The sequence below is a fragment of the Schistocerca americana genome, chromosome 1, assembly GCF_021461395.2.
Source record: "Schistocerca americana isolate TAMUIC-IGC-003095 chromosome 1, iqSchAmer2.1, whole genome shotgun sequence".
Taxonomy (NCBI): Eukaryota; Metazoa; Arthropoda; class Insecta; order Orthoptera; family Acrididae; genus Schistocerca; species Schistocerca americana.
This window is the reverse complement of record NC_060119.1, coordinates 288,478,536-288,505,259: the sequence shown is the minus strand read 5'-3', so window position 1 is coordinate 288,505,259 and position 26,724 is coordinate 288,478,536. Positions and strand designations below refer to the sequence as shown.

At 45.1% G+C, this 26,724-nt stretch overlaps 1 protein-coding gene across 1 annotated transcript in view; it reads right to left on the bottom strand.

Moving 5' to 3' along the window:
• Positions 1 to 26,724, bottom strand: part of LOC124594859 (protein singles bar) — a 145,146-nt gene that overhangs the window by 26,038 nt on the left and 92,384 nt on the right. The window contains exon 4 of the mRNA XM_047133326.1: positions 16,972 to 17,112. Coding sequence (XP_046989282.1) covers positions 16,972 to 17,112 — 141 coding nt within the window. The remainder of the gene's footprint in view (positions 1 to 16,971; positions 17,113 to 26,724) is intronic.

Here is a 26,724-nt window from a genome sequence, read left to right as displayed (position 1 = left end):
CTTCAGGAACCACATGTTTGTCTGGCCTCTCAACAGATACCCCTCCGTTGTGGTTGCACCTACGGTAAGGCCATCTGTATCGCTGAGGCACGCAATCCTCCCCACCAACGGCAAGGTCAATGGTTCATGGGGGGGGGCAAAAACATAAGAACACCAAAAGCACAATGCACGCTTAATACTGTGTAGGAAACTCGTTGGCGTTCAAAACAGCTTCTGCCGGCCGAAGTGGCCGTGCGGTTAAAGGCGCTGCAGTCTGGAACCGCAAGACCGCTACGGTCCCAGGTTCGAATCCTGCCTCGGGCATGGATGTTTGTGATGTCCTTAGGTTAGTTAGGTTTAACTAGTTCTAAGTTCTAGGGGACTAATGACCTCAGCAGTTGAGTCCCATAGTGCTCAGAGCCATTTGAACCAAAACAGCTTCTGGATGTCTTGGAATGGACAAATACCAGTCCTGTATGGTTTTCAAGGAATTCTTATACCATTCTTCCCGCAAAATAATTGCAAGTTCGGGCAACACTGATGTTGATAGCGACCTCCCACTATTCTCTCCAAAGTACACGAAAAAGGCTGAATAATATTATATGGCATCTTGTGGTGGCCAGGGGAGATACGACAGTTTATCCTCATGCGCACAAAACTAGTCCTGGACGATGTGAGCTGTATGGACAGGCACCGGTCGTCTTGGAATACATCACCACTGGGAAACAAACACTGTAACATGGGATGGACCCAAAGAGCCAAAATGGTCACATAATACTTAGTAGTAATGTGATCTTGCAGGGTAGCCATGGGATCCATGGAATACCACAGTGTTGTTGCCCAAATCATCACCTTGGTCAAAAGAAATCTACTAGTCTCAAAAATAGGCCAAATTTGGGAAAAAAATTCATGAGCATATACGTTTGGAGCACAGCATTGTACTCCAGGAATAAAATGAGTATCGAAATTTCTTTGCGATCAGCTATAACATTGCCGGCCGTTGTGGCCGAGCGGTTCTAGGCACTTCAGTCTGGAACCGCGCGACCGCTACGGTCGCAGGTTCGAATCCTACCTCGGGTGTGGATGTGTGTGATGTCCTTGGGTTAGTTAAGTTTAAGTAGTTCTAAGTCTAGGGGACTGATGACCTCAGAAGTTAAGTCCCATAGTGCTCAGAGCCATTTGAACCATTTGCTAGAGGAAGCTGTAAATGGTAAAAACCGTACGGCTCTAGGGAAAGACAGTCATTTGAATACATCCAACAAATAATTGAGGACGTAGGGCGGAAGTGCTACCTTGACATGAAGAGGTTAGCACAGGATAAGTATTCGTCGCAGGCCAGAAGACTGATGATTCAAACAACAAAAGAAAAAATAATCATCATCAAATCCCCGCCAAGTTTCACTCTTGGGTGTAAATTCAGCCAGAAGTTGAAAACGGTTTGAAACAAGGCTCATCCGACCAAATTACCTCCTTCCATTGTTCCACAGTCCAGGTTTCGTGGCTTTGGCACCATATTTTCCTGTTACGGGAGTTTTCATCACCAATAAGTCGTTTTTTAATTCACGCTCGCCCTGCAGTTTCCTGTTTACGATTTCCCCTCGTGTTGTAATGGTGCCGTCAGGGTTCGCGAGTGCAACATTCAGGTCAGGAGTGACTTTTGCGGCTGTCGTCTGCTTATTTTTCGTGACAATCCACTTTAATGACTGTCTGCCGCGATCCCTCAACACACCGTTTCATCCGCGCGGTGACTAGGCAGATGAAGTATTTCTCCTCTTTCCCCGTATGAAGTATAAATCTTCTACGCAGTGCCTGTTGGAGCACCAAACACTTAAGCGACCTTGGTTACGGAAGCGCACCACAATACTATCACTAGCAATTTGTCCACGTTCGAATTCACTGAGCTGAGAAATAATGAACTCACAGCTATCAGAGGTGTACACATTTCGCTTTCAACCTGCCCATGCTTGCCTGTTAGCCCGACAGCCAAGCTGACGCAAGGTGCCAGCAGAACGGACAGGTTGTTTTACTCCCATCCAAGCGAAACTACTCCCAACCCGAGCAGGCTAAAGGTATCTTTCCGAATTCATTCTGAATGACAAAAATAATTCACTCTACGTACGGCAGCAATTTGTTCTGCACATTGTCACTGTAGTGTCATGAGCAGGGTTCAGAAGTTGACGAAAAGTCTTTTTTTACCTTACATGACAACTCGAGGCTCACTAAAATATACACTCCTGGAAATGGAAAAAAGAACACATTGACACCGGTGTGTCAGACCCACCATACTTGCTCCGGACACTGCGAGAGGGCTGTACAAGCAATGATCACACGCACGGCACAGCGGACACACCAGGAACCGCGGTGTTGGCCGTCGAATGGCGCTAGCTGCGCAGCATTTGTGCACCGCCGCCGTCAGTGTCAGCCAGTTTGCCGTGGCATACGGAGCTCCATCGCAGTCTTTAACACTGGTAGCATGCCGCGACAGCGTGGACGTGAACCGTATGTGCAGTTGACGGACTTTGAGCGAGGGCGTATAGTGGGCATGCGGGAGGCCGGGTGGACGTACCGCCGAATTGCTCAACACGTGTGGCGTGAGGTCTCCACAGTACATCGATGTTGTCGCCAGTGGTCGGCGGAAGGTGCACGTGCCCGTCGACCTGGGACCGGACCGCAGCGACGCACGGATGCACGCCAAGACCATAGGATCCCACGCAGTGCCGTAGGGGACCGCACCGCCACTTCCCAGCAAATTAGGGACACTGTTGCTCCTGGGGTATCGGCGAGGACCATTCGCAACCGTCTCCATGAAGCTGAGCTACGGTCCCGCACACCGTTAGGCCGTCTTCCGCTCACGCCCCAACATCGTGCAGCCCGCCTCCAGTGGTGTCGCGACAGGCGTGAATGGAGGGACGAATGGAGACGTGTCGTCTTCAGCGATGAGAGTCGCTTCTGCCTTGGTGCCAATGATGGTCGTATGCGTGTTTGGCGCCGTGCAGGTGAGCGCCACAATCAGGACTGCATACGACCGAGGCACACAGGGCCAACACCCGGCATCATGGTGTGGGGAGCGATCTCCTACACTGGCCGTACACCACTGGTGATCGTCGAGGGGACACTGAATAGTGCACGGTACATCCAAACCGTCATCGAACCCATCGTTCTACCATTCCTAGACCGGCAAGGGAACTTGCTGTTCCAACAGGACAATGCACGTCCGCATGTATCCCGTGCCACCCAACGTGCTCTAGAAGGTGTAAGTCAACTACCCTGGTCAGCAAGATCTCCGGATCTGTCCCCCATTGAGCATGTTTGGGACTGGATGAAGCGTCGTCTCACGCGGTCTGCACGTCCAGCACGAACGCTGGTCCAAGTGAGGCGCCAGGTGGAAATGGCATGGCAAGCCGTTCCACAGGACTACATCCAGCATCTCTACGATCGTCTCCATGGGAGAATAGCAGCCTGCATTGCTGCGAAAGGTGGATATACACTGTACTAGTGCCGACATTGTGCATGCTCTGTTGCCTGTGTCTATGTGCCTGTGGTTCTGTCAGTGTGATCATGTGATGTATCTGACCCCAGGAATGTGTCAATAAAGTTTCCCCTTCCTGGGACAATGAATTCACGGTGTTCTTATTTCAATTTCCAAGAGTGTATATTCATTTCGGGTCATTGAACGTCAGAAAATGGTGGATTTTATTTCTCCTCTTTTTTCGGTTTCTGCGTATTTCGGGCTTATTTATTTATTTCGATATCAACGACTTTCTCTTCAGCTTCACCCTCTTTCGACTATTACCGGCTATCCTCAATTCGAACATCAACAGGCCACATGTAATACATGTTTTCTGTAGTAAGCAGAACCATATCTGAAAATCGATATCCTGCGCATCTAAGAATCTGAAGATGTTTATTATATTGCAACGCCCCCTAAAGTAAGGTTTTAGGAGTCCTATTTTCTGTAACCTTACTGTGTTTCAGACAAAAATAATCCCAGTTATATCAATTTTCCCAGGACGTGTATTGCGTATTAGCCGAACTCATTCTCAACGACAAAAACAATTCACTCTAAATTCCACAGATCTATTTTAGTAAACATGAAGTTAATTTTTCCTATTACGTTAATCTAGAAAGTACATGTCTGAAAGTAGAAGCTTTCCTTTCATACTAATCTTTCTTCACACTGCGTTTCACACTAACAGAACGTGGCTTTTAATATCCGCTGACCCATAGTTTTTTCTGTTTCAGTCAATGTTTCCCCTAAATTTAGAGATCCTGTACATTGCTAAACTGCCTCATGTCCTTAGAACGCATTTTCACGCATTTGTCAGCCACAGAATCTTTGTCCTCTTTCAATATTTATGGAGTGAGGAAATTGCTGGTCAAATTTACAAACATGTCGCAATATACTGAAGGTTCCCGAATAAGTGTTTAATAACTTTTACACAGTTTACATTACGAGACACCTACCCCTTATTATTTGGAGCCGCTTCATAAAGACATGAAAACTCTTCCTCCGCTGGACATGGGCTCTGTTTCGTGACTGATACATGTCACCCAATTCTTAATTGCTCCTCAGTCTCCTTTAAGTCTAGTTTGTTCATTTGGCTGCTGCCATCTTTACGATATATGAGCTGCAGTGAAACTACCTACGCGAACATATACCTGCCTAGTCAAATTGGGCAAAGCGCAACATATTGTCAGTTGCAGCTGTCTGAACGGGTCCCGCGAAGCTCGCCAGGCTTGCAGAGAACCAAGTTGGCCTGCTTCCAGCCCTGTGATTCAGTACACGTGTACTCTTGTGTCTCCTTTGCGGCACGTTGAGCTAACTTAACGATTGCGGTGGGGATAGCGGCAGTCAGGCTGGAAGAACACGGGACATGACTGACATTTGCAACATATTGAGGACGTTGCATCTGCACCGTTTGTGGTCAAACACTACTGCACAACCTACAGGCTTGGCTAGCATCTTCATTTATGTTCAAACTCGCATTTCTGGGGGGATTTCCATATTTTTGCCTCACCCCTATACTTCCATATTCTTTGTGAAGTAAGAAGTAACGATGAGATTGTTATAGCAGATCGCAAAGAAGTTAAGAGACTGATTTTATTCCTGGAGTTCAAGCGACATCAGCGCAGTAAGCAAGCTGGCAGGTTGAACTAAAAACTGCAAACAACAGAAATGCATTGGAGTAATAGGTTGTGAGCTGGCAGTGTTAAATAGTGGATGTCCAGCTGCTGTGTCTCAACGCTGCCATATCACATTTCGCAATGGAGAAACGCGTTCAAGACATTCTGCAGAATGTGTATAAGCCGACTGAAGGGACGACTGGAAATTTGTTTAAAGGATGGGATTGAAACCCAGGTCTCCAGCTCACTACGCAGATGCGCTACCCATCGCGCCAACCTGGCACAGTGGGTTTGCATAACAGCATGCACTCTCCTAGCACAACTCCCTTCTCAATCGAACCTCCATTCACGTCTCCCCCCATTTGGTCTCTCTTCCCAAGCATTTATCCAGACTGGTGGGGTCTGCTGTTAACCGGATTCGGCGTGTTAATTTTAAAGGGTGGCCAGATGCCCTTCCTGTTGCCACCCCGAGCACCTCCTCTCCCCCCCTCCCCCTCCCCCAGCGTCCAGTGTAATCCATGGAATAGTGCGAACGTGTTTCAAATGTCTGCGAGTCGTATAACTGAGGTGGAACGTGGGGACCAGCCTGGTATTCACCCAGCGCGATGTGGAAAACCGCCTACAAACCACATCGAGGCTGGCCGGCACACCGGCCCTCGTCGTTAATCCGCCGGGCGGATTCGATCCGAGGCCGGCGCGCCTACCCGAGTCCAGGAAGTAGGGAGCAGCGGTCGTCTCTACCCACTTGGTATTCACCTTAAAATCGAACAGCATTGCAAAGGCTCATCAGCTGTATTGGAATAGCACCTCAACATCGAACGAAATGGGGCATTTTGTCTGAAACTCAAGCATATGGGGTTTAATCAAATGAAGCTATATGTTTTCAGTGGTTTGAGGCGTGGATGCTAATTTTGATTGAGAAGGGAGGCGTGCTAGGGTGGTCTGTGTAACTGTGCAAAGCTACTGCGCCAGGGTTTGCATAGTGGTTAGTGCATCTGCCTAATGAGCGCGAGATCCGGGTTCGAATCCCTGCCTTGGTACAAATTCTCATTCATCGCTTGAGTCTGCATATACAGGGTGGTCCACTGATCGTAACCGGGCCAAACATCTCACGAAATAAGCGTCAAACGAAAAAACTACAACGAACGAAACCAGATGGCGCTATGGTTGGCCCGCCAGATGGCGCTGCCAGAGGTCAAACGGATATCAACTACGTTTTTTATTATTTTTTATTACATATTCGTGTAGTACGTTAAGCTACATGAATGTTTTACTTGGACCATGGACCACTTTTTTCGCTTTGTGATAGATGGCGCTGTAATAGTCACAAACATGTGGCTCACAATTTTAGACGAACAGTTTGTAACAGGTAGGTTTTTTTTAATTAAAATATAGAACGTAGGTACGTTTGAATATTTTATTTCGGTTGTTCCAATGTGATATATGTACCTTAGTGAACTTATCATTTCTGAGAACGCATCCTGTTACAGCGTGATTTCCTGTAAATACCACATTAATGCAATAAATGTTCAAAATTATGTCCGTCAAACTCAATGCATCTGGCAATGCATGTAACGACATTCCTCTCAACAGCGAGTAGTTCGTCTTCCGTAATGTTCGCATATGCATTGACAATGCGCTGACACATGTTGTCAGGCGTTGTCGGTGGATCACGATGGCAAATATCCTTCAACTTTCCCCACAGAAAGAAATCCGGGGACGTCAGATCTGGTGAATGAGCGGGTCATGGTATGGTGCTTCGACGACCAATCCACCTGTCATGAAATATGCTGTTCAATACCGCTTCAATCGCACGCGAGCTGTCTACCGGACATCCACCATGATGGAAGTACATCGCCATTTGTCATGCAGTGAAACATCTGGTAGTAACATCTGTAGAACATTACGCAGGAAATCAGCATACATTGCACCATTTAGATTGCCATCGATTAAAAGGGGACCAATTATCCTTCCTCCCGTAAAGTCGCACCATACATTAACCCGCCAAGGTCGCTGATGTTCCAGTTGTCGCAGCCATCGTGGATTTTCTGTTGCCCTATAGTGCATATTATGCCGGTTTACGTTACCGCAAAATAGAACGCGTGCAAAAAATCTGTCATCGTCCCGTAATTTCTCTTGTGCCCAGTGGCAGAACTGTACACGACGTTCAAAGTCGTCGCCATGCAATTCCTGGTGCCTAGAAATGTGGTACGGGTGCAATCGATGATAATGTAGCATTCTCAATACCGACGTTTTTGAGATTCCCGATTCTCGCGCAATTTGTCTGCTACTGACGTGCGGATTAGCCGCGACAGCAGCTAAAACACCTACTTGGGCATCATCGTTTGTTGCAGGTCGTGGTTGACGTTTCACATGTGGCTGAACACTTCCTGTTTCCTTAAATAACGTAACTATCCGGCGAACGGATGATGTCGTCCAGGATACCGAGCAGCATACATAGCACATGCCCGTTGGCCATATTGACCACAATAGCCATACATCAACACGATATCGACCTTTTCCGCAATTGGTAAACGGTCCATTTTAACACGGGTAACGTATCTCGATGCAAATACCGTCCACACTGGCGGAATGTTACTTGATACCACTTACTTATACGTTTGTGACTATTACAGCGCCACCTATCACAAAGTGAAAAAAGTGATCCAACTAAAACATTCATATTTCTTTACGTACTACACGAATATGCAATAAAAAATGGGGGTTCCTGTTTTAATAAAAACGCAGTTGATATCCGTTTGACCTATGGCAGCGCCATCTAGTAGGCCAACCATAGCGCCATCTGGTTTCCCGCTTCAAGCTAGACGAGTTTCGTTCTTTGTAGGTTTTTTTCGTTTGAGGCTTATTTCGTGAGATATTTGACCCCGTCACTATCAATAGACCACCCTGTATACATAATAGATGTCGTTTCCAGGGCTCTCGGGTGTCCAGCCGGATGCGATCGTTGAAGTCCCATGATATTTCGGAGAATAACCTTTCCGCCATCATCAGGTGGACACCCGAGAGCCCTGGAAACAACACATATGCAGGGAAAGCCTCCGGGGCAGTAGGCCGCTCCATTCGCACCATCAACAGAACAGGCACTGCTAACGGCATATTACGCCTTCCACATCGCTGGCAACGGGTTCTACACAACGCCGGTGACTTCTTTGAGGGACAGTAACAGGAGCAAACATGTAACTATTTTTTTATCGGGTGTGAATAAATAGTTGCCGCCGGCCGCAGTGGCCGAGCGGTTCTAGGCGCTACAGTCTGGAACCGCGCAACCGCTACGGTCGCAGGTTCGAATGCTGCCTCAGGCATGGATGTGTGTGATGTCCTTAGGTTAGTTGGGTTTAAGTAGTTCTAAGTTCTAGGGGACTGATGACCTCAGAAGTTAAGTCCCATAGTACTCAGAGCCATTTGAACCATTTTTGAAATAGTTGTCACTATTTAGGTTCCAACTCTAGTAGTTTCATTTGATTCTGCAGAACGTTTTGAAGAAGTGGAAAAGGTGTGCAAAGACGCCTGCAGTGACTTTATTGAAATGTAAAACGCGGAAATCTCTTCTTTTCTCTTTTTTTAAAAAAATCGTGACAGGTTTCATCAGTACGAACCTACCACAGAAACTCCTGAAATTCACATTAGGGGTCAATGCATTGACGACACAACTGACATTCAAGGAAATGTGGCACACGAGTTGAACAGCATTCCAAAGAAGTACTCTCCCGATAGTTTCACATGGCTGTCAGAAATTTTCGTGCTTTGTACTCAGGTGTCATCTTCACGTTTTTCTATTTTTCATCAACTCTGTTTGGAAACTTTTTGGACTGACAGGACTGCCAACCTATTTCGTGCCTATCAGTCAGTGATCAGTGATTCCTTCCGGCCTTTAAGGTCTCACATAATCCTTTTGACGAGGTCTTTGGCAAAATAAGAGTGACCCATAGTAGAAGCCACTGAGCGATATAGATCAACTACTTTTCTGAATCCGATCTGTGGTTGAGGTAAAACGTTGAACGCAGAACGATTAGTTGTTAGACATCTGTGAACTTCATTAGATAACACGTTATACAATAATATCAAGCTCCCAGTACTGGGCAGAAATCAATTAACATAGAAGAAAATATTTTTAAAGCTCCTCGGCTAAATAGTTTCTTTGTTGGTGTCAGATATGAGCTTTGTTATCCGCCAAACGAACTGTTTGGGAATGAATCTGCGTTAGCTTATCAACTAGTCTCGTTATCGTGACTATATAGGCCTTACCCATCTGCCACAAGGAGCTCGTAGTCAGGACATGCAGCATCCCGCGTCACCTCCCCTCCACAAGGCCCACACTTAGCGTGTGACGTGTATCTGCCTCTACAAGGCCGTGACAGCGCAGATAAGGCCATGCCCTGTCCCTGTCGCGGAGAGAGCTTTTGCAGTGTGGTCTGCAAGTCATCCCACTCAGCGACTAGACGTCGCCTTCCTTCCGGAACAGTCACGAAAGTTGCACACACTATTTTCTCGGCTTTCCAGCATGGTCACCTCGTTACTATGCTACTAAGCGACTAAAAAACATGCAGCAAGAAGGAGATGACGCCTTGGCCTGGAAGCTCTCTACTCCCACGTTCAAAAACACACCGAGTTTTCAGCCTGCTAAACGTACTCGCGTAGCTGACGCTGAATTTTTTTCTTTTTAAGAGTTTTCTCTCTCTTTCCCAGCGTTTATCGAGTCGTACGAGTTCTGCTGTTTCTGCTGTTTCTCTTGATTCTGCACATTTCTGTTATTTAACTCTGTGACCCTTCCTGTCGATATTTTCTAAAAGGGAATTGGTTCAAATGGTTCAAATGGCTCTGAGCACTACGGGACTCAACTGCTGAGGTCATTAGTCCCCTAGAACTTAGAACTAGTTAAACCTAACTAACCTAAGGACATCACAAACATCCATGCCCGAGGCAGGATTCGAACCTGCGACCGTAGCGGTCTTGCGGTTCCAGACTGCAGCGCCTTTAACCGCACGGCCACTTCGGCCGGCTAAAAGGGAATTGAAAAGTAACAAATATCTTCACAAGTGCTCAGCATGACTGGCTGGGAATAAGTGAATGGAAGACAGAATGTTTCCTCAGAATGTCTTGTTTGATTGCATCCACAATTTTCAAATCAATCATTAGAAAATTGACTGCACTCTGCCTTACAGTGAACTGTATGATAATAGCCAACACAGAAAATCTCCATGTTTTGTTTTCTCAACTACATCCTGGCAGCTGTGTGAATTTCATAAATGACGTCGCAATGATATCTAAGGTCATCCGTCATATTAGGAAGAAGGTGCCCGCTAATGACAACCAGGAACCAGCAGCAGCTGACGCCCACAGTACGTGATGTGCGACCTGGCGAGTGACCGCAGAACGGGCGGAAAAGGCAGTGCCTGCTACTGCTGCGTCACCACGTGTGTGAAGGCGGCCTCTTAGGACCGCTCATCATGAAACCACGTAGACACCACAGGGACTGTGCCAGCTGCATTCTGACTCTGTCTACTGTGGCTTCCACACTTCCTCATCCAGGCACCAAAATGCAACTGTACAGCTTGTGATGGATGAGATACGTGCTCACTGCGTCGATGACTTGTGATTCAAGTGTGTTTGCCAAAATTTTCGGCTTACAACGACACATTCTGTTCGCATTTTATTACAATTCTCATGTAGTGATTTTTCAATAGTTAGAATACTTCTGTGTAAGGATCGACATCTAACACGTCAGAGAAAATCAGCATGAATAAGATCACACCCATCAGAAACAATTACACTGAGGTAAAAGAAGTCATGGATGGGATAGCGATATGCATAAATACAGATGGTGGTAGTGTCGCATACACAAGATACAAAAGAGCAGTGCATTGGCGAAACTGCGATTTTAAAAGGTTCCCGACGTGGTTACGGCCGCACGATTGAAATTAACAGACTTTGAACACGATGGTAGTTGGAGCTAGACACATGGGACACATGGGAAATAGTCAGGGAATTCAGTATTCCGAGATCCACCGTGTCAAGAGTGCGCCGAGAATACAAAATTTCAGGCATTACCTCTCACTACGAACAACGCAGTGGCCGACAGCCTTCACTTAACGACCAAGAGCAACGACGTTTGCGTAGAGTTGTCAGTGCTAAGAGACAAGCGACACTGCGCGAAATAACAGGAGAAATCAGTCTGGGACGTACGACAAACGTATTCGTTAGTACCGTGCGGCGAAATTTGCGGCGAAAATTCGCGTTAGTGGGCTATGGCAGCGCACGACCGACGCGAGTGCTTTTGCAAACAGCACGACATCGCCTGCAGCGCCTCTCCTGGTCTCGTGACCATACCGGTTGAGCCCTAGGCGACTAGAAAACCGTGGCCTGACCAGATGAGCCCCGATTTCAATTGATAAGAGCTGATGGAGGGTTCGAGTGCGGCGCAGATCGCACGAAGCCATGGACGCAGGTTGTCAACAAGGCACTGTGCAAGCTGGTGGCGGCTCCACAATGGTGCTGGCTGTATTTACAAGGAATGGAACCGATCATTCATTGGAAGTGGTTATTTCTGCTACTTGGAGACGATTTGAAGCCATTTATGGACTTCGTGTTCCCAAGTAACGATGCGTCATGCCATTCGGCCACAACAGTTCGCTATTATTATTATTATTATTATTATTATTATTATGAGCGATTGGATCCATACGGATCACGCAAAGCTTTTCCGATTCAATTTTTTAATTCTCCAAACTTCTCTCATTCTTTCCCCATGAATTCTCTTTCTTTCCTCTGTCCATTTTGTCCCCTGTCTCTTGCAAACTTCATTCTCGGGTTGTACTTTCCAACTATTGATTTTTTGCCTGTATACATTTCTGTTTATAACTTCTGAAGAATTTATTTGTGCATTTGCTAGATCTGTTTTGGTTTCTTGTATCCAGGGTATGGTTTTCAATTTTTCAATGTATATTAAAATTTTGTGGGAGAGTCTGGGTGTTGGGAGTCTGTGGATATGACCGCAAAATTTTAGTCTTCTTTTCCGGATGTCTGCGGCGAGGTTAGATAATTTTTCTGTAGTTTTCCGAGACTGTAACCTGTATCCATCTTCCGTTCTTTTTGGGCCAAGAATCTTTCTGATAATTTTGCGTTCCTCTTTCAGGATGCCTTCCAGGTCGCCTTTTCTATGGAGTGTGAGTGTTTCGCTGGCATATAGTGCTTCGGGCTTGATTACTGTATTGTAGTGTCGTATTTTTGAATGAATGGAGAGACACTTTTTATTGTAGATGTTGTGGGTTTTCCAGTATGCTCTTTTCAGTTTTTGCAGTCGAACTTTTTGTGCAGTTTTCTCTCCCCCTGTGGGTTCTAGGACCTCGCCTAAGTATTTAAAGAATGGAACTCTCTCAATTTGTCCATATTTTGTAGTCAGTTTTTGAGTTTCAAATTTTGAGCAGATGAATTTGGTTTTTTGGAAGGAAATTTGTAGCCCAACTTTTTCGGGGCATTCTTTGAGAATGTCTATCTGTTTAATTGCTGTGGTCTCGTTTTCTGCTAGAATGGCCACGTCATCTGCCAATGCCAAGCATGAAATTTTAATACCATCTTCAGATCTTCCTAGTTGTATAGGCTTCCAGTAATTTTGATTCTTCAGTTCTTTTTCCCATTCTCGGATGACTTTGTCTAAGACAAGGTTGAAGAGGAGTGGAGACAAGCCGTCACCTTGTCTGACGCCGGTTTTGATCAGGAAGGGCTCTGATATTTCACCCAGGAATTTTATCTTAGAAGTTGTGTTTGTGAGCGTTTCTTTGATAAGGTTTAGGGTTTTCGGATCGAGTCCTAGCTCCTCAAGGATAATAAAGAGAGATTGCCTATCGATTGAATCATAAGCCTTTGCGAAATCAACAAAGGAACAGATGATCGGACTGTTTCTGACTGCTTTGTATTTTAGTGTTGTCTTCAAATTGTAAATTTGTTCTGCACAGGATCGGTGAGGGCGAAAGCCAGCTTGGTATTCACCAATACTGTGTTCGAGCTGTTCTTGTGTTCGTTGAAGAAGACAAGCTGAGAGGATTTTATAAGTGACTTGGAGAAGGGAGATTCCTCGATAGTTGTTTATATCTGCCATGTCTCCCTTTTTATGCAGTGGATGAATTAGGGCGCATTTCCAATCTTCTGGTAGTTTTTCTGTCTGCCAAATGTCTGTGATGATTTGAGTAAGTTCTTTGAGGGAATTTGGTCCAAGATTTTTAAGTAGTTCTGCAGTGATATTATCTTCTCCGGATGCCTTGTTGTTTTTCAGTTTATGAATATGTCTTTGGATCTCCTCTAGTGTAGGTGGTGGGGATTCTGGATTTGTGTAGATAGCAGTTTCTTGAGGGAATCTTGAAGAAGGTTCAGGGCAATTGAGGAGTCCGGAAAAGTATCTTGCCAGCTCCTCACAATTTTCCCGATTTGTGAGCGCTAGTTTTCCATCTGGTTTTCTGAAACATAGATTTCGTGAGCCGTATCCATTGATTCTCCCAGCAAAGGTCTTATAGGAGTCTCGTACATTATAGTTACGGAAATTTTCTTCAATAGACTCACACTTTTCCTTGAGGTACTTCCTCTTGACTTGTCTGATTGTTTTTGCCACTTGTCTTCTGGTGTTGTGGAAGTGATCTAGATTTTCTGAGGAGTTTTTACTGTTATACTTCAGAAAGGCATTCTTTCTTTCTTCCAGCGCTTTTTCACATCCAGAGTCCCACCAGGGGTGTTTTGTGTTCTTTTTCAATGGGATCAGTTCTTTTGCCTTCTTTGTAATTTTTGTTCGAAATTTTTCCCAAGAGTCAGCTGGTTCCTTTTCCCACTCCTCCTTCAGATTGGTTTTTTTGATTGTTCGTGTGTCAAATTTCATCATGTGTGTTTTCTTCGGATATAATTTTTTTGGGGTGAATTTCACTTTAATGCGTGTTAAGTAGTGGTCTGAGTCAATGTTCGCCCCTCTGCGGACTTGGACATCATGGATCTCTTTCTGTACGAAATAGGAGATGGCAATGTGGTCAATCTGATATTCGCCGATCTCTTGTATGGGGGACCTCCAGGTCTTTTGTTTTCTAGGTTTTTTTCTCAAAGATGTGGACATTATTTTTAGATTATTTTGTTGGCATAGTTCAATAAATCTCAGTCCGTTTCTGTTGGTGAATCTGTGTGCTGGATATTTTCCTACAGTTTTTTGGTGTTCTTTCTCTCTGCCAATTTGTGCATTGAAATCTCCCATTAAGATTTTGATATCATCCCGGGGAATTTTGGCCATGACATCTTTAAGTTTAGTCCAGAATTTTTCAGTTTGTAGTTGGCGTTTTTTGTTGTCTATGTTTGTGGGTGCATGAACATTTATCAATGTGTATTTCTTGTTGGCGCACTGGATACGCATGGTCATGAGGCGATTATTTATGGAAGAGACCTCTCTAATTGAGCCTAATATATTTCTGTGCACCGCAAATGCCATGCCCAGGAGTGGCGTACCATTGGCAATTCGTTTATCATTCTTGCTCTTGAAGATGCGATAGTTTCCATAGTCTACTGTATTTTCATCCGTGAATCTAGTTGCGCTATTAGTTTCAAGAATATTCTGGATGATTCGCGCGAATGATTTGGCCACCCAGATCGCCCGACATGAATGCTATCGAATATTTACGGGACATAATCGAGAGGTCAGTTCGTGCACAAAAATCTGCACCGGCAACACATTCGCAATTATGGACGCCTACAGAGGCAGCATGGCTCAATAGTTCTGCAGGGGAGTCCATGCCACTTTGAGATGCAGCACTGCGCCGTTACACTTATAGTGATTGTCCTAAGATCTACGGTTAGACCAGACTTCTACATACTCGTAACTACAGTGTAATGATGAGTCAAACTACGCACAACAAATGAAGGGAGAAAGTAAATAGTAAATCAATATGGAACGTCTCTCGCATATCACTCACATTTCATTTCATACGTGACAATTTGGGAACATGGCGCAAAGTAAATCTTTCTTAAATAAGTGAAACTACAATGTGAGCCATATATTGTTGTGAATCTTCTACTTTGGAACGTGTGGTGGTCAGTCCACCATAATCAGGCAATTGCTGTTGAGCGAGAGGGCCTGGTCACATAAGCAACATTGACAGATTATAACAAAAACACTTTTATTAAACTTTTCTTTAGGAAATTAAATTTTATCTTTAAATTTTTTGTCATGAGGTAAGTTAGCAAAGAATCCTTACAAGCACGGGCAAGCGCCCTATTCAAACAACAACCTTAATCTTTAAACAGGTATAAAGTGATTCGCAAGTTAATTAAATTCTGTACACAGTAAAACTCGCAAAAGGAGACTGCAATAACGAGATAAAGTGTAACCAATCATGGATATCACAATTTTTTTAAATAAAATACAAACAGATAACCCGTTCGTGATAGATTCTCAAACAGGTGACGTCACATAGGCACGGGCTAATTCAAGTAGCAGAAGGGGGGCCCGCTGGACCCAGACCAGAGGCGGCTACACCCAGAACCCACAGCAAGCGGGCGAGCTGGACAGGGTGCCGCACACAGTACACTATAACACACTGAAAAAAGGTCTTAGAGCCCGTGCTACTACACAATTTCAGAGAAAGGGGGGAGAAAACGGCAAACATTAATTCCTCAAACGTAAAATAACTACGGTGTATAAAATAATAGCCTATTTCACGAACACTGAAATAAAATAGTCAAGGGTGAGTCAATAACTAATGCCCTTGACGAGGGCGAATAACATAATACCAAGTCAGCTTAGAAATTTAAACTACACTAGTAGGTTAACATATGCTCACTGAATCTGGGGAGCTCATTTAAATTACCCCTTAACAGGATTCTGATAATCCTAAACAGTCAAGTAAAACTACCATTTCACTGTTTACGAGTGACCAAGTAATGCAATTAGATAACACAGAACGTACAGATTCAATGTTAAACCTGTGCTTTGAACCAACTATAACAACGCCCACACAGCTCAATGTACCAGGAAAAATATTACAGTTTCACCATACTGGCTTATGCCGTCCGTCACTCCGAACAGCAATAGTACCAATTAATACACCTCGCTTAATCGGACTGTATCACATCACAAAATCCAGATAAACCTTTAACCAAACACAATAACACGTGTTTACTTAAACAGCACTAAATAGATGGGACTTTTTGGTTGGCAAGACAACAGTTTCCAGTCATGGTGCCGATACTTGCGAAGCAAGGATCAGTGTAATACGCACACCAAAAACATCACAAGCAATTCTCACCTAATCTTTTATGAAATCCTTTACAGATCCAAATCAGGTAATGTGGCCGAGTCCAGTTCCCACACTACAAGCGAGGTTCGGTCTTGCAAACGTGTCAGATACACCACAACCTCTCCGTCGTGCCCCGGCCTGCTCAACCACAGTCCCCCTGATTCCCCAGCGCCGCGCGGCTCTCCGGCTGTCCCCTTTCTAGCCCCCACGCCCGTCGCGGCCAAAAGCCACGTCAAACGGCCGAGCCGAAAGATCACACCATGCCGACCCGATCGATCAATCGATACGAGCCGGCACGGCTCAGAACAAATATCGGTCCTTACAATTCTTACCCCAAAACGAAATTCCAGTGCGTATCATCGTTGTTAGTGTTGGAATGCGGTTTACGGAAGTTGATAATAGAAACGGATAATTTATATAGCGCTGTTTATGCTGTTGCGTGATATTTTGCCTTCTACGTGTGCCTGATAAGAATCACACCAAAATAAAAAGGGTAATAAACAGAAGTTTGGTCTACACGCGCGCCAGCGTTGTACTGTGTGTCGCTATCTTCTCAGGACGAACAGTGCTGTCAGCGCAGACTTACGTATGCCGCCGTCATGGCAGGGTAGGCCTGGAAGAACGGCGTGACGGTGTACATGTTCCACAGGTCGGTCAGCACAGCGTGCGCCAGATAGCTGGACGCGCTCAGGTACAGAAAGGCCGCCGTGCCGTTGAACAGCGTCTCCTGCAACACAACATACAGGGGTTGGACAAAATATGGAAACACATGCTTCAGCATAAAAGCAGATGCTAGCTAAACCTACAGGTGGCGCTTTTGTATCTGACAACGAACGGCACCTGTGCAAATGCCGTCAGTCATGTTCAGAACAATGTTGTTTGTAAATTTGAGTTCATTCTGTTGGAGCTAAGTGAATTCGAAAGTTTGTGCAAATTTTGCTGCTCCTATTGCGAGTCGTGGGAACTGAAGCGTGATGAATTGGACTGTGTAAAAATTGGGACTTTGTACAGGTGCTGATGACCAAGGAGTCGAGCGCCGTACAAACCAAACATCATCATCATCCAGACATGAACACTATCGAACACGCCTGGGATAGATTGAAAAGGGCTGTGTATGGACGACGTGACCCAACAACCACTCTGAGGGATCTACTCCATATCGCCGCTGAGGAGAGGGACAGTCTGGACCAACAGTGCCTTGATGAACTTGTGGGTAGTATGCCACGACGAATACAGGCATGCATCAGTGCAAGAGGACGTGCTACACCACCTCTGCAGGTCTCGCTGTATGGTGGTACAACATGCAATCTGTGGTTTTCATAAGCAATAAAACGGGCGGAAATGATGTTTATGTTTATCTCTGTTCCAATTTTCTGTACAGGATCCGGAACTCTTGGAACAGACGTGATACAAAACATTTTTTGAACGTGTACATCGTTTTTTCCGCAAGAGAACATTAAACGAGGTGTGCATCAATTCGCTTGTGAGAGGTTATTGGAATGGTGCCGAAACTGTAGTGTAAAAACTAATACAGTGACAGCTGCAGCAGTGCGACCATTTTTGTATAACAATACAGTGCATGGATCAGAATATATAAAAGATAATAACTTATAGAGGTATATACACGCACACGGAATCGTTTTTGTAAATTATTTTCGCAAAGGCTACAGGAAGACAACTGTTTAATGTAACATTCCTGGTACCACCATAGCACATTGTGATATCATTTTCAAAGTATATATCTAAATGCCAATTCTCGCACAGTAATGACAGGTCTTAGTACCGCGCAAACAGTTACAAAAAAATATTGTCTTTACTAGCACATAAAAAACGAACTATTTGCCAGGACCTGAAGGCTCAGAGGATATCTACCGGCAGCCGAGTCATCCTCTGCCTTACGGTGTCATGTACTGCAGAAGGGGGAGGGGGCAGTGTCGTGTGATGCAGAAGGGGGGAGGGGCATTGGATCAACCGAGCAAAGTTTCCAGACCGTCGAGCCCCAGCTGCTCGGTCAAGTAGCTCCTCAATCGGCACAACGAGGCAGAGTGCATCCCGCACCGGTCCTTCTACCTAGGAAAAACTCTTTACAGTATCGGGAATCGAATTCGGAACCTATCTACACTGACTACTCACACAGCTACGGAGGCGGACTTACTAGCAGTTACGTTACTTGAAATCGACGACAGAACTTTTGATGTGACGTAGCTGTTAACGTGCTTTGGAGATGCGCTGACTCGAGAAACCTGTCGTGAGAGCGTGTTTAGGAGCGGAAACTGTTAACTGCCGTAATATCCCGGAAAACTGCTGTAAGTCACGACAGCGCTCGATGACTGAGACTTCCACCTGTCACGCAATCTCTGCCTCCTCTTCTGTCCTAAGACCGTTCCACGTTGGCTTCTTACCTACAACTGAGCCATTATCGTCAGCTCTGCCTCTTCTCCTATTAACCATCTTTCTCCGTAAAGTGATGCCTTCAATCCTGTCCTCTGGTGATCATAACTCACATCTTGACATTCATAGGAAAACCCTGATGCCACCAGACAATCTCAGGCCCTACAGTTGGGTCAGTCTGCTGCTGAGAACTTTCAGTGGGCGCAACAAATATCCTGTAATGTGGGTTACCGCTCCCTGAGCTTCAGAGTCTAAATAAAGCGTGAACCCCATCATACCAGAGCAGAAATGTCTTTTATAACGCTGACAGCGATCACTAATTTTATATATATTAAGATGATATCTGTTCTTTCGGACAAGTCCGAAAGAACAGATATCATCTTAATATACATATAGTTAAGGCTCGCCGGCCACTTGACCATCTTCTTCTTCTGTGCGAATGCACAAACAGTGCCCGAACTCTTACGGGAATCGGCAACGCGCCGCGAGTAATGAGTATAATGGGCGGGGGCACTACTAATGTAGTGCGGGACAATACGTTGAGAATGTGGGTTTCGCGGGAGGCGTGCCAGAGATAAATCCCTGCAGTCGCGCTATCCTCTGTGTCTGCGGTGGCTCAGATGGATAGAGCGTCTGCCATGCAAGCAGGAGATCCCGGGTTCGAGTCCCAGTAGGGGCACACATTTTCATCTGTCCCCGTTGACGCATTTAAACGCCTGTAAGCAGCTGAGGGTGTTCATTTCATTGTAATTTAATCACTAATTTTGTTCCCACAAGTCTCGGAAACATACAATGAATTCAACCAGTGCCATCTACAATAAAGCCATAGTGGCAACGTATTAAAAATTTCTTTTCAGGAGCGCCAGTGGACTTAAGGTGCGTGTGTGTGTGTGTGGGGGGGGGGGGGGGGCGAAAAGCTAAACTGTCAATTGAAACACGTCTCCCCATCTCGCAGTATTTACTGGTCTTAAATGTGATCAATGAGTAAAAAAGTGGAAGCTGAGACCCTTGATCGTGTACCTATTACCGATCCCATGTACCTGTTTCGATCTGTTGGTACAGTTAGCAATATTTTTATATTGATGTTCAATAGAAGATGAGATGTCTTTCGTTACAATTAATAAAAAGTACTTGCAACTAAAGTGACTGTTTATATAACAATTTCAACTTAACAATACTTCAGTTCGTACTCACACACACACGTAATTGCTTAGCAAGTGAAACACACACCGTTTCGTGCAAGTGTCATTTGGCATTACACTCATGTGATTGTTAATCTTAAACACTTTAACTACCAAACTTCCTATGCGTTTCGTCCATAACTTCTCATTTCATTACTTTGCCTGGAATTTTTATTAACATTTCATTTTATCGTACCTTATTTTCTTACCTTCCATTGACATTCGTCTCACTCTTAACTACCACAACATTCAATATACCTCGTTTCGCTCGAGCAGGACCGGTTCGAGAATATTTTTCCACACAAACGAAAGACAGTTTAGCACCCCCTCTCCCCTTTTCCATTATTTGACATAGGTGGCGTATCATTCGTCTTCCCATCTCCCTCTCATTCCTCCCTAATACATCAGTTGCCGTTCATTTAAAAATACGGTTCTAGGCACTTCAGTCTGGAACCGCGCGACCGCTACGGTCGCAGGTTCGAATCCTGCCTCGGGCATGGATGTGTGTGATGTCCTTAGGTTAGTTAGGTTTAAGTAGTTCTAAGTCCTAGGGGACTGATGACCTCAGATGTTAAGTCCCATAGTGCTCAGAGCCATTTGAACCATTTTTTTTAAATAAATGTAAATCTAATGAACACAGAAATTGTTTGATTTCGTTGTTAATTATTATACACGCTGTGTACACATTTTGCAGTGGCGGCACCTGAGCCGCCCCTCTCAGTTCGCACCCCCAGCGGCCTCTCGTGTTACTTGGGCCTTAATCCGACCCTCCACTCAAGCTTCTGTCTTCCTGCCGTCGACTTCTTCCCTTTTGCTCCTGCTGACTGTTCGAAAACTCACACGCACTCAGTCCGAAAACTTGCGTTCTTGATATGCCAATGCTCAGCGAAAGTCCGTATCAAAGAACTGGGCATCCCAGTGTATACGGTATCCTTCCACTATCTTGATACGTGCTACACCGTTCAACTATTTTTACGAGCAGTCGAATTGCATTACAATACGTACGTAGCTGGGGCTGATAAAAAGCTACAGTATCTGTGTAGTTTCATCGATTGATGGAAAAGTACGAACTGTAACAAAATAATCGCCTCTCGGCATAAAATCGTTTGCCGAAAACTTCGTTTTGATATCGTAAAACGTATCTGAAATATAAGGGAATAGTGACTTCAACGATACACATTGCCTAACAAAACGTGATGCACACAGATACAGCAACAGTGTAACGTCGATGTCGTTACACCAGTCAGTTTCCATAATTGACCTACGTCATTATTTTGAAAAACCTGTAATACACGCGCACACATGTGTATTAGAATATTGGATAAAAGCTAGTAGTAAGTTGCCTGTAACGGCCACAAAATATTTGTGCTGTCCAGCGACCTCAGTGCCTGCAGAAAGAGTTTTCTCCAAGGCAGAAGAAATAGTTGATGAAAAAAGCAACAGACTAAAGGAGAAGAATTTAAATACGTTACTTTTTATAAAACAAAATTTGCACCTTCTGTGAAGTTATATTAAACAATAGACTAAAGGACAAGATTTTAAGTACCTGACTAACTATAAAACAACATTTGCGTATCCTGTATTGCTGTCTTTAATCAACAAAAAATTCCTAGAAAGCTATTTTGCATTTAAGATACTTGCACAAAGCAATCGATAGTTAATCGATGTATCGACAGTTTTTAAAAATACTATTCATCATATGGTATGTGTCAGCTATCGATACAGAATTCGTAAGGCCTGCAGTGTCAGGTGCTGTGACGTGCGCTCCACGGCCACGGCCTGTCTTTCTCGCGGGCCTCGAGGCGATCACTGTGACGTCGTGAGTTCGTCGCGGGACCTGTACTTTCTGGTGAAAGCGCTGGCCGCAGCGACCAGCTCGTGTCGAAATACGATTCCTCGCTTGCCGGGCGGGCAGGCAGCTGGCCGCTGCTGTGTTTGGCCGGCTGCTACCGACCGCCACAATGCTGTTGTCGTGCGTTTCAATCACGCGGCTCGGCAGCAAAGACCCAGGAGTCTGGTCAAGTTCTGTCTGGTCTAGATAGCTTAACAATGGCAACTGTAGCCGAAATAGGCCTACCGCAATAAAGGAATACCATTGAAGCAGCGGACTTGGATTATATACAGGGCAAGTCACGTAAGACATAGCTCATTTTTCATTTCGTGCACGGTTCCGTGCGCCTCTTTACCTAAGTGCGCCGGCAAGGTAGCTCAAAGTGTTCGGCAGATGGTTGGCTGCCTCTGCAATAGTATTAAAAAAAAACTAAGTGAAAGGATCAACTATGAACAGGTCCCATGTGACGTCCGACCCAACCATATGCAACGAACAATAACGAACATAATGGAAAAAAGTGGCCAGCGCGTCTGACTGCCTTGCAGCGGGCCGGAGTTCGATTCGCGACCAGGTGGGAAATTTTCTCCACTTGGGGGCTAGGTGTTGTGTTGTCCTCGTCATCATTTCATCTTCTTCGACACGCAAGTCGCCCAATGTTCCGTCAACAGAAAAGACTTGCAACTCGGTGGCCGAACTTACCTTGTACACCAGTGACAAGTCAGACATGCTACTTTTACTCGGTGAATGTTAAAGAAATCTTGCCGAAACGGTGCGGCAGTGTAGAGATGTCTGTACTGTCCGCCGCGCCAGGCAGTTGCCCGAATTATTAGGTCACTAGTGCGAACAGGCTGCTTCCTCGTCAGACGACGACGACGAAGACTGCAACTGGCAGAACACATGATGATGTGTGGTTTGGAGTGCGCTCAACTGCGCGGTCATCAGCGGCCACACAAAGTCCCAATTTTTACACAGTCCAATTTTTTTTACAGTCCAATCTAGCCATTGTCACGAATGATGATGATGAAATGACGAGGACAACAGAATCACCCAGTCCCCAGACAGAGAAAATCCCCAACCTGGCCGGGAATCGAACCCAGGACCCCGTGATCCAGAGGCAGCAACGCTAGCCACTAGACCACGAGCTCCGGACTAAGACAGAACATGAAGAAGCTGCTCCGGCTACGGCGCTGCTCAGACCGCTCGGTGGCACGAGACGTATTGCCAAGGAATGTGGGATCAGCCAGACAAGTGTCATTCGCATATTGCATTGACATGAATTCCACCCTTATCATCTGTAACTACATCAGGCACTCGGAGGACTTAATTTCGAACGTCGTATGGAATTTTGCCGGTTTGCTCTACAGCACTGAGACACGACACTACGTTTTTCCATGGTGTGGTCTCTACCGACGGAGCAACTTTTACGAACCACGGTAATGTAAATTGACGTTACATGCACTACTGGGCAGGTGAAAGTCCATGCTGCCTTCGTCAGGTACAACACGAACGTAAAACGTATGGTGTGGCATTGAAGGAAATTCCGTTGCGGGACTTTATTTCATCTTAGGGGTGTAAAGTGGAAATACGAAAAATCTACCTGTTCTTCTAGAAGATATACCACTCGATAAGCGACAGTGTCAGTGGTTCCAACGAGACGGCTGCCCAGCTCAGTCTTCTCGCGCTGCAACGTGAATACTGAATGAAAAGTTTCCCAATCGTTGGATAGAACGGAATTCTTCAGCACAGGAGCCAGCCAGGTCCCAGATATGACTCATCTTGATTTCTTTCTGTGTAGAGCACTGAAAGATGCATTCTGTCATGAAACCCCAGCTATGCCAGACGATATGTGCCGTCGAATCGTCACACCATCCAACGGCATATAATGCAATGGACTTTCATCTGTCCGTCTATCTCTCGAACAGCGATTTCAAATGCACGTTGCAGTGGATGGCATACAATCTGAGCACGTGCTTAAGTAAAGTGCAAAACTAAGTTTCGTTAAGAAAAGTATTTATTTTGTAGGTGACATGTCGTCAGTCGTTCTGAATGAAATGTTTATTTTATTTAAAGTGCATTCAGGTTAATGACAATTTCGAGTAGTATCTATAGATATTTGTCGAACAGCAGGTGTTTTGCTTTTAAGAAGCATTCAGGAGTCTCAAGGCAAAGGGAGGTCAGGTATTCTTATTACTTTAAATCTGAGCAAGTTAAAAAACTAGTTTATTTTTTCTGTGAAAAGGTTGTTAAGCAGTACGAAGCGTGAACGCGCGACGTTTCTGTTTTGGATTTGAAAATCAAGCAGCGACAGGGAGGATTTAAATTGAAAATTACCTGATGAAACTGTACTTGTTTCCACAAAAACCTGGATACCTTCACACATATGAAAGAGTTTTCCTAAATCCCATTAGGTGCGTCAGAAAGTAGCATATGTAGATCGATATACAAAAATCATAGTTGAACCTATATCTGTTTGTACAGGAAATGATGTTTTATCTCAGTAGCGGTAGGCTTGTCTTGCTACACATAATGACGGAGCCTAGCATGAGAGCTCCGCTTCGCGTTGTTTATACCGCAACAGCCCACTCTGGCCGCACTGATTTCCAATTTTAGTGCATTTCTCAGTCATTTGCGAACAGTTTCAACATCAAAATTAACAAGCGTTATATCACTGTTCTCGGCTTTTCATCTCTTTCGAGTGTCATTAAAAAAGGTATATCATTCCATTTAAAAAACTAGATGCTTCAATATCTCGATCGATGAAAGAGTTAAGACTCTTTCTCACACACCAAACTACATGCCCCTTAGCGTACTATCATAATAAAAAAATGGTTCAAATGGCTCTGAGCACTATGCGACTTAACTTCTGAGGTCATCAGTCCCCTAGATTTAGAACTACTTAAAACTAACTAACCTAAGAACATCACACACGTCCATGCCGGAGGCAGGATTCGAACCTGCGACCGTAGCAGCAGGGCGGTTCCAAACTGACGCGCTTAGAACCGCACGGCCACACCGGCCGGCCTTACGGTGTCATGTACTGCAGAAGGGGGAGAGGGCAGTGTCATGTGATGCAGAAGGGGGGAGGGGCATTGGATCAGCCGAGCAAAGTCCCGGGACCGGACTGAAGCGCCTAGAACCGCTATGCTACAGCGGCCGGCTCACTAAAATAAAAGGGGCTTTATGTCTTATGTGACTCACCCATATGTATGACTTTATTACATGAAAGTATGTTATATATTTTTTTTTTTTTTTTTTTTTTTTCAGATACGTACGTGTTGCAGTTCTGGTATACACTGAAATGCCCGCATCATTGTACTATTGCACGTCACTAGAGGAATCGAAAAAAATTTGCTCTGGTCAGTGGAGTTTAGTGAGACAGTCGACTTACGCAATCAGTGGAAACACGCTGACGCTGAAAAACGCTATGACCTGACCATCATCGAGCAAATGCAGGGTATTCCATTAATCTGATGACCGTAGGCGCCACCGCAGCCGCATAAGCCAGTCAAATGGGTCCCGCGTCTCCCTGTTAACGTCCCCTACTAACCTTTACCGCCAGTGACCGAACGCTGAGGCAAACATTACGAGTGTAACAGTAACAGTGCAGTCTGCGAAAGTGTAACGAGTGGTTATTTACGATTCATATGTGCATACAGAGTCATATTGTCATGAGGAAACCTTTTATTAAACTAAACTAAACTCCGTACGAACGGGCCATGAAGGTCCAACGGTACCGACCGGCCGCCGTGTCATCCTCAGACCACAGGCGTCACTGGATGCGGATATGGAGGGGCATGTGGTCAGCACACCGCTACCCCGGCCTTTGTCAGTTTTCGTGACCGGAGCCGCTACTTCTCAATCAAGTAACTTATCAGTTTGCCTCCCAAGGGCTGAGTGCACCCCGCTTGCCAACAGCGTTGGACAGACCGGATGGTCACTCATGCAAGTGCTAGCCCAGCCCGACAGCGCTTAACTTTGGTGATCTGATGGGAACTGGTGTTACAACTGCGGCAAAGCCGTTGGCTCAGGAACCCTTTTACGATCAGGAAATAGGAGCATGGTGCACAGTTGGTAGTGACAGAATAGTAGGGCTAGTTTTTATTAATGTCACAGTTAACAGTGACATATGTGCAAAACATTTTGCAAGCGTTTTTTTTTATGAATCGAGTGAAAGAGAACGAAGCTTCTTGTTTGTTCAGCAGGTTTCGGCCAGGGTTCACACGGCCAATGTTTCCTTGCTCGCAGCTCACGATGTATTCCACGACAGTTATTAGCAACAATTATCGTCCTGTTCAGAGTCCCGATTTAACCACACGCGATTTCTATTTGTGGGTAGCACTAAATGATAAAGTGTACACAACAAACCTGCACAGGTTATAGGAGCTTACGGATAATATACAAGAGTAAGTTAATACAGTTTCTCAAAGAGAATTACCTTAAATGATGAGTAATGTATTGAATAGAAGTCCGAAATGCATGGAAAATATTGGTAGGCCGTTCCAGCATTCCTTGTATGACATGGGTGAGTACAAAATTTATTTGCATATATTTTAAATTCAGTACTGCGATAGCAAACGATCGACATGGCATCTGATACGCCGGGCAACCGAGTGCTCGCTGCCCGCCATCTAGTGTCTCGTGCGAGCGATCATCAGATAAATGGAACATCCTGTATCTCCTGACGAAATCACGGAAGGCTTCATGATTAACTGTTGTGGGTAGCTGTCCGAGGGTCTCCACACAGTACACAGTCACGCATGCCACTTCTCTGGGCTATCAAATTGTGCCTCAACATCCCTTTTCTCCTAACGTGGCACCCAGTAGCTTTATCCTCACTCCTTGCACGAAGAAACCGTTACATGGCAAGCATTTGCAAAATGTAGATGAGCTTATTTTCAAGATGGAACAGCCAATAATCAGCTTCTACAACCAAGAT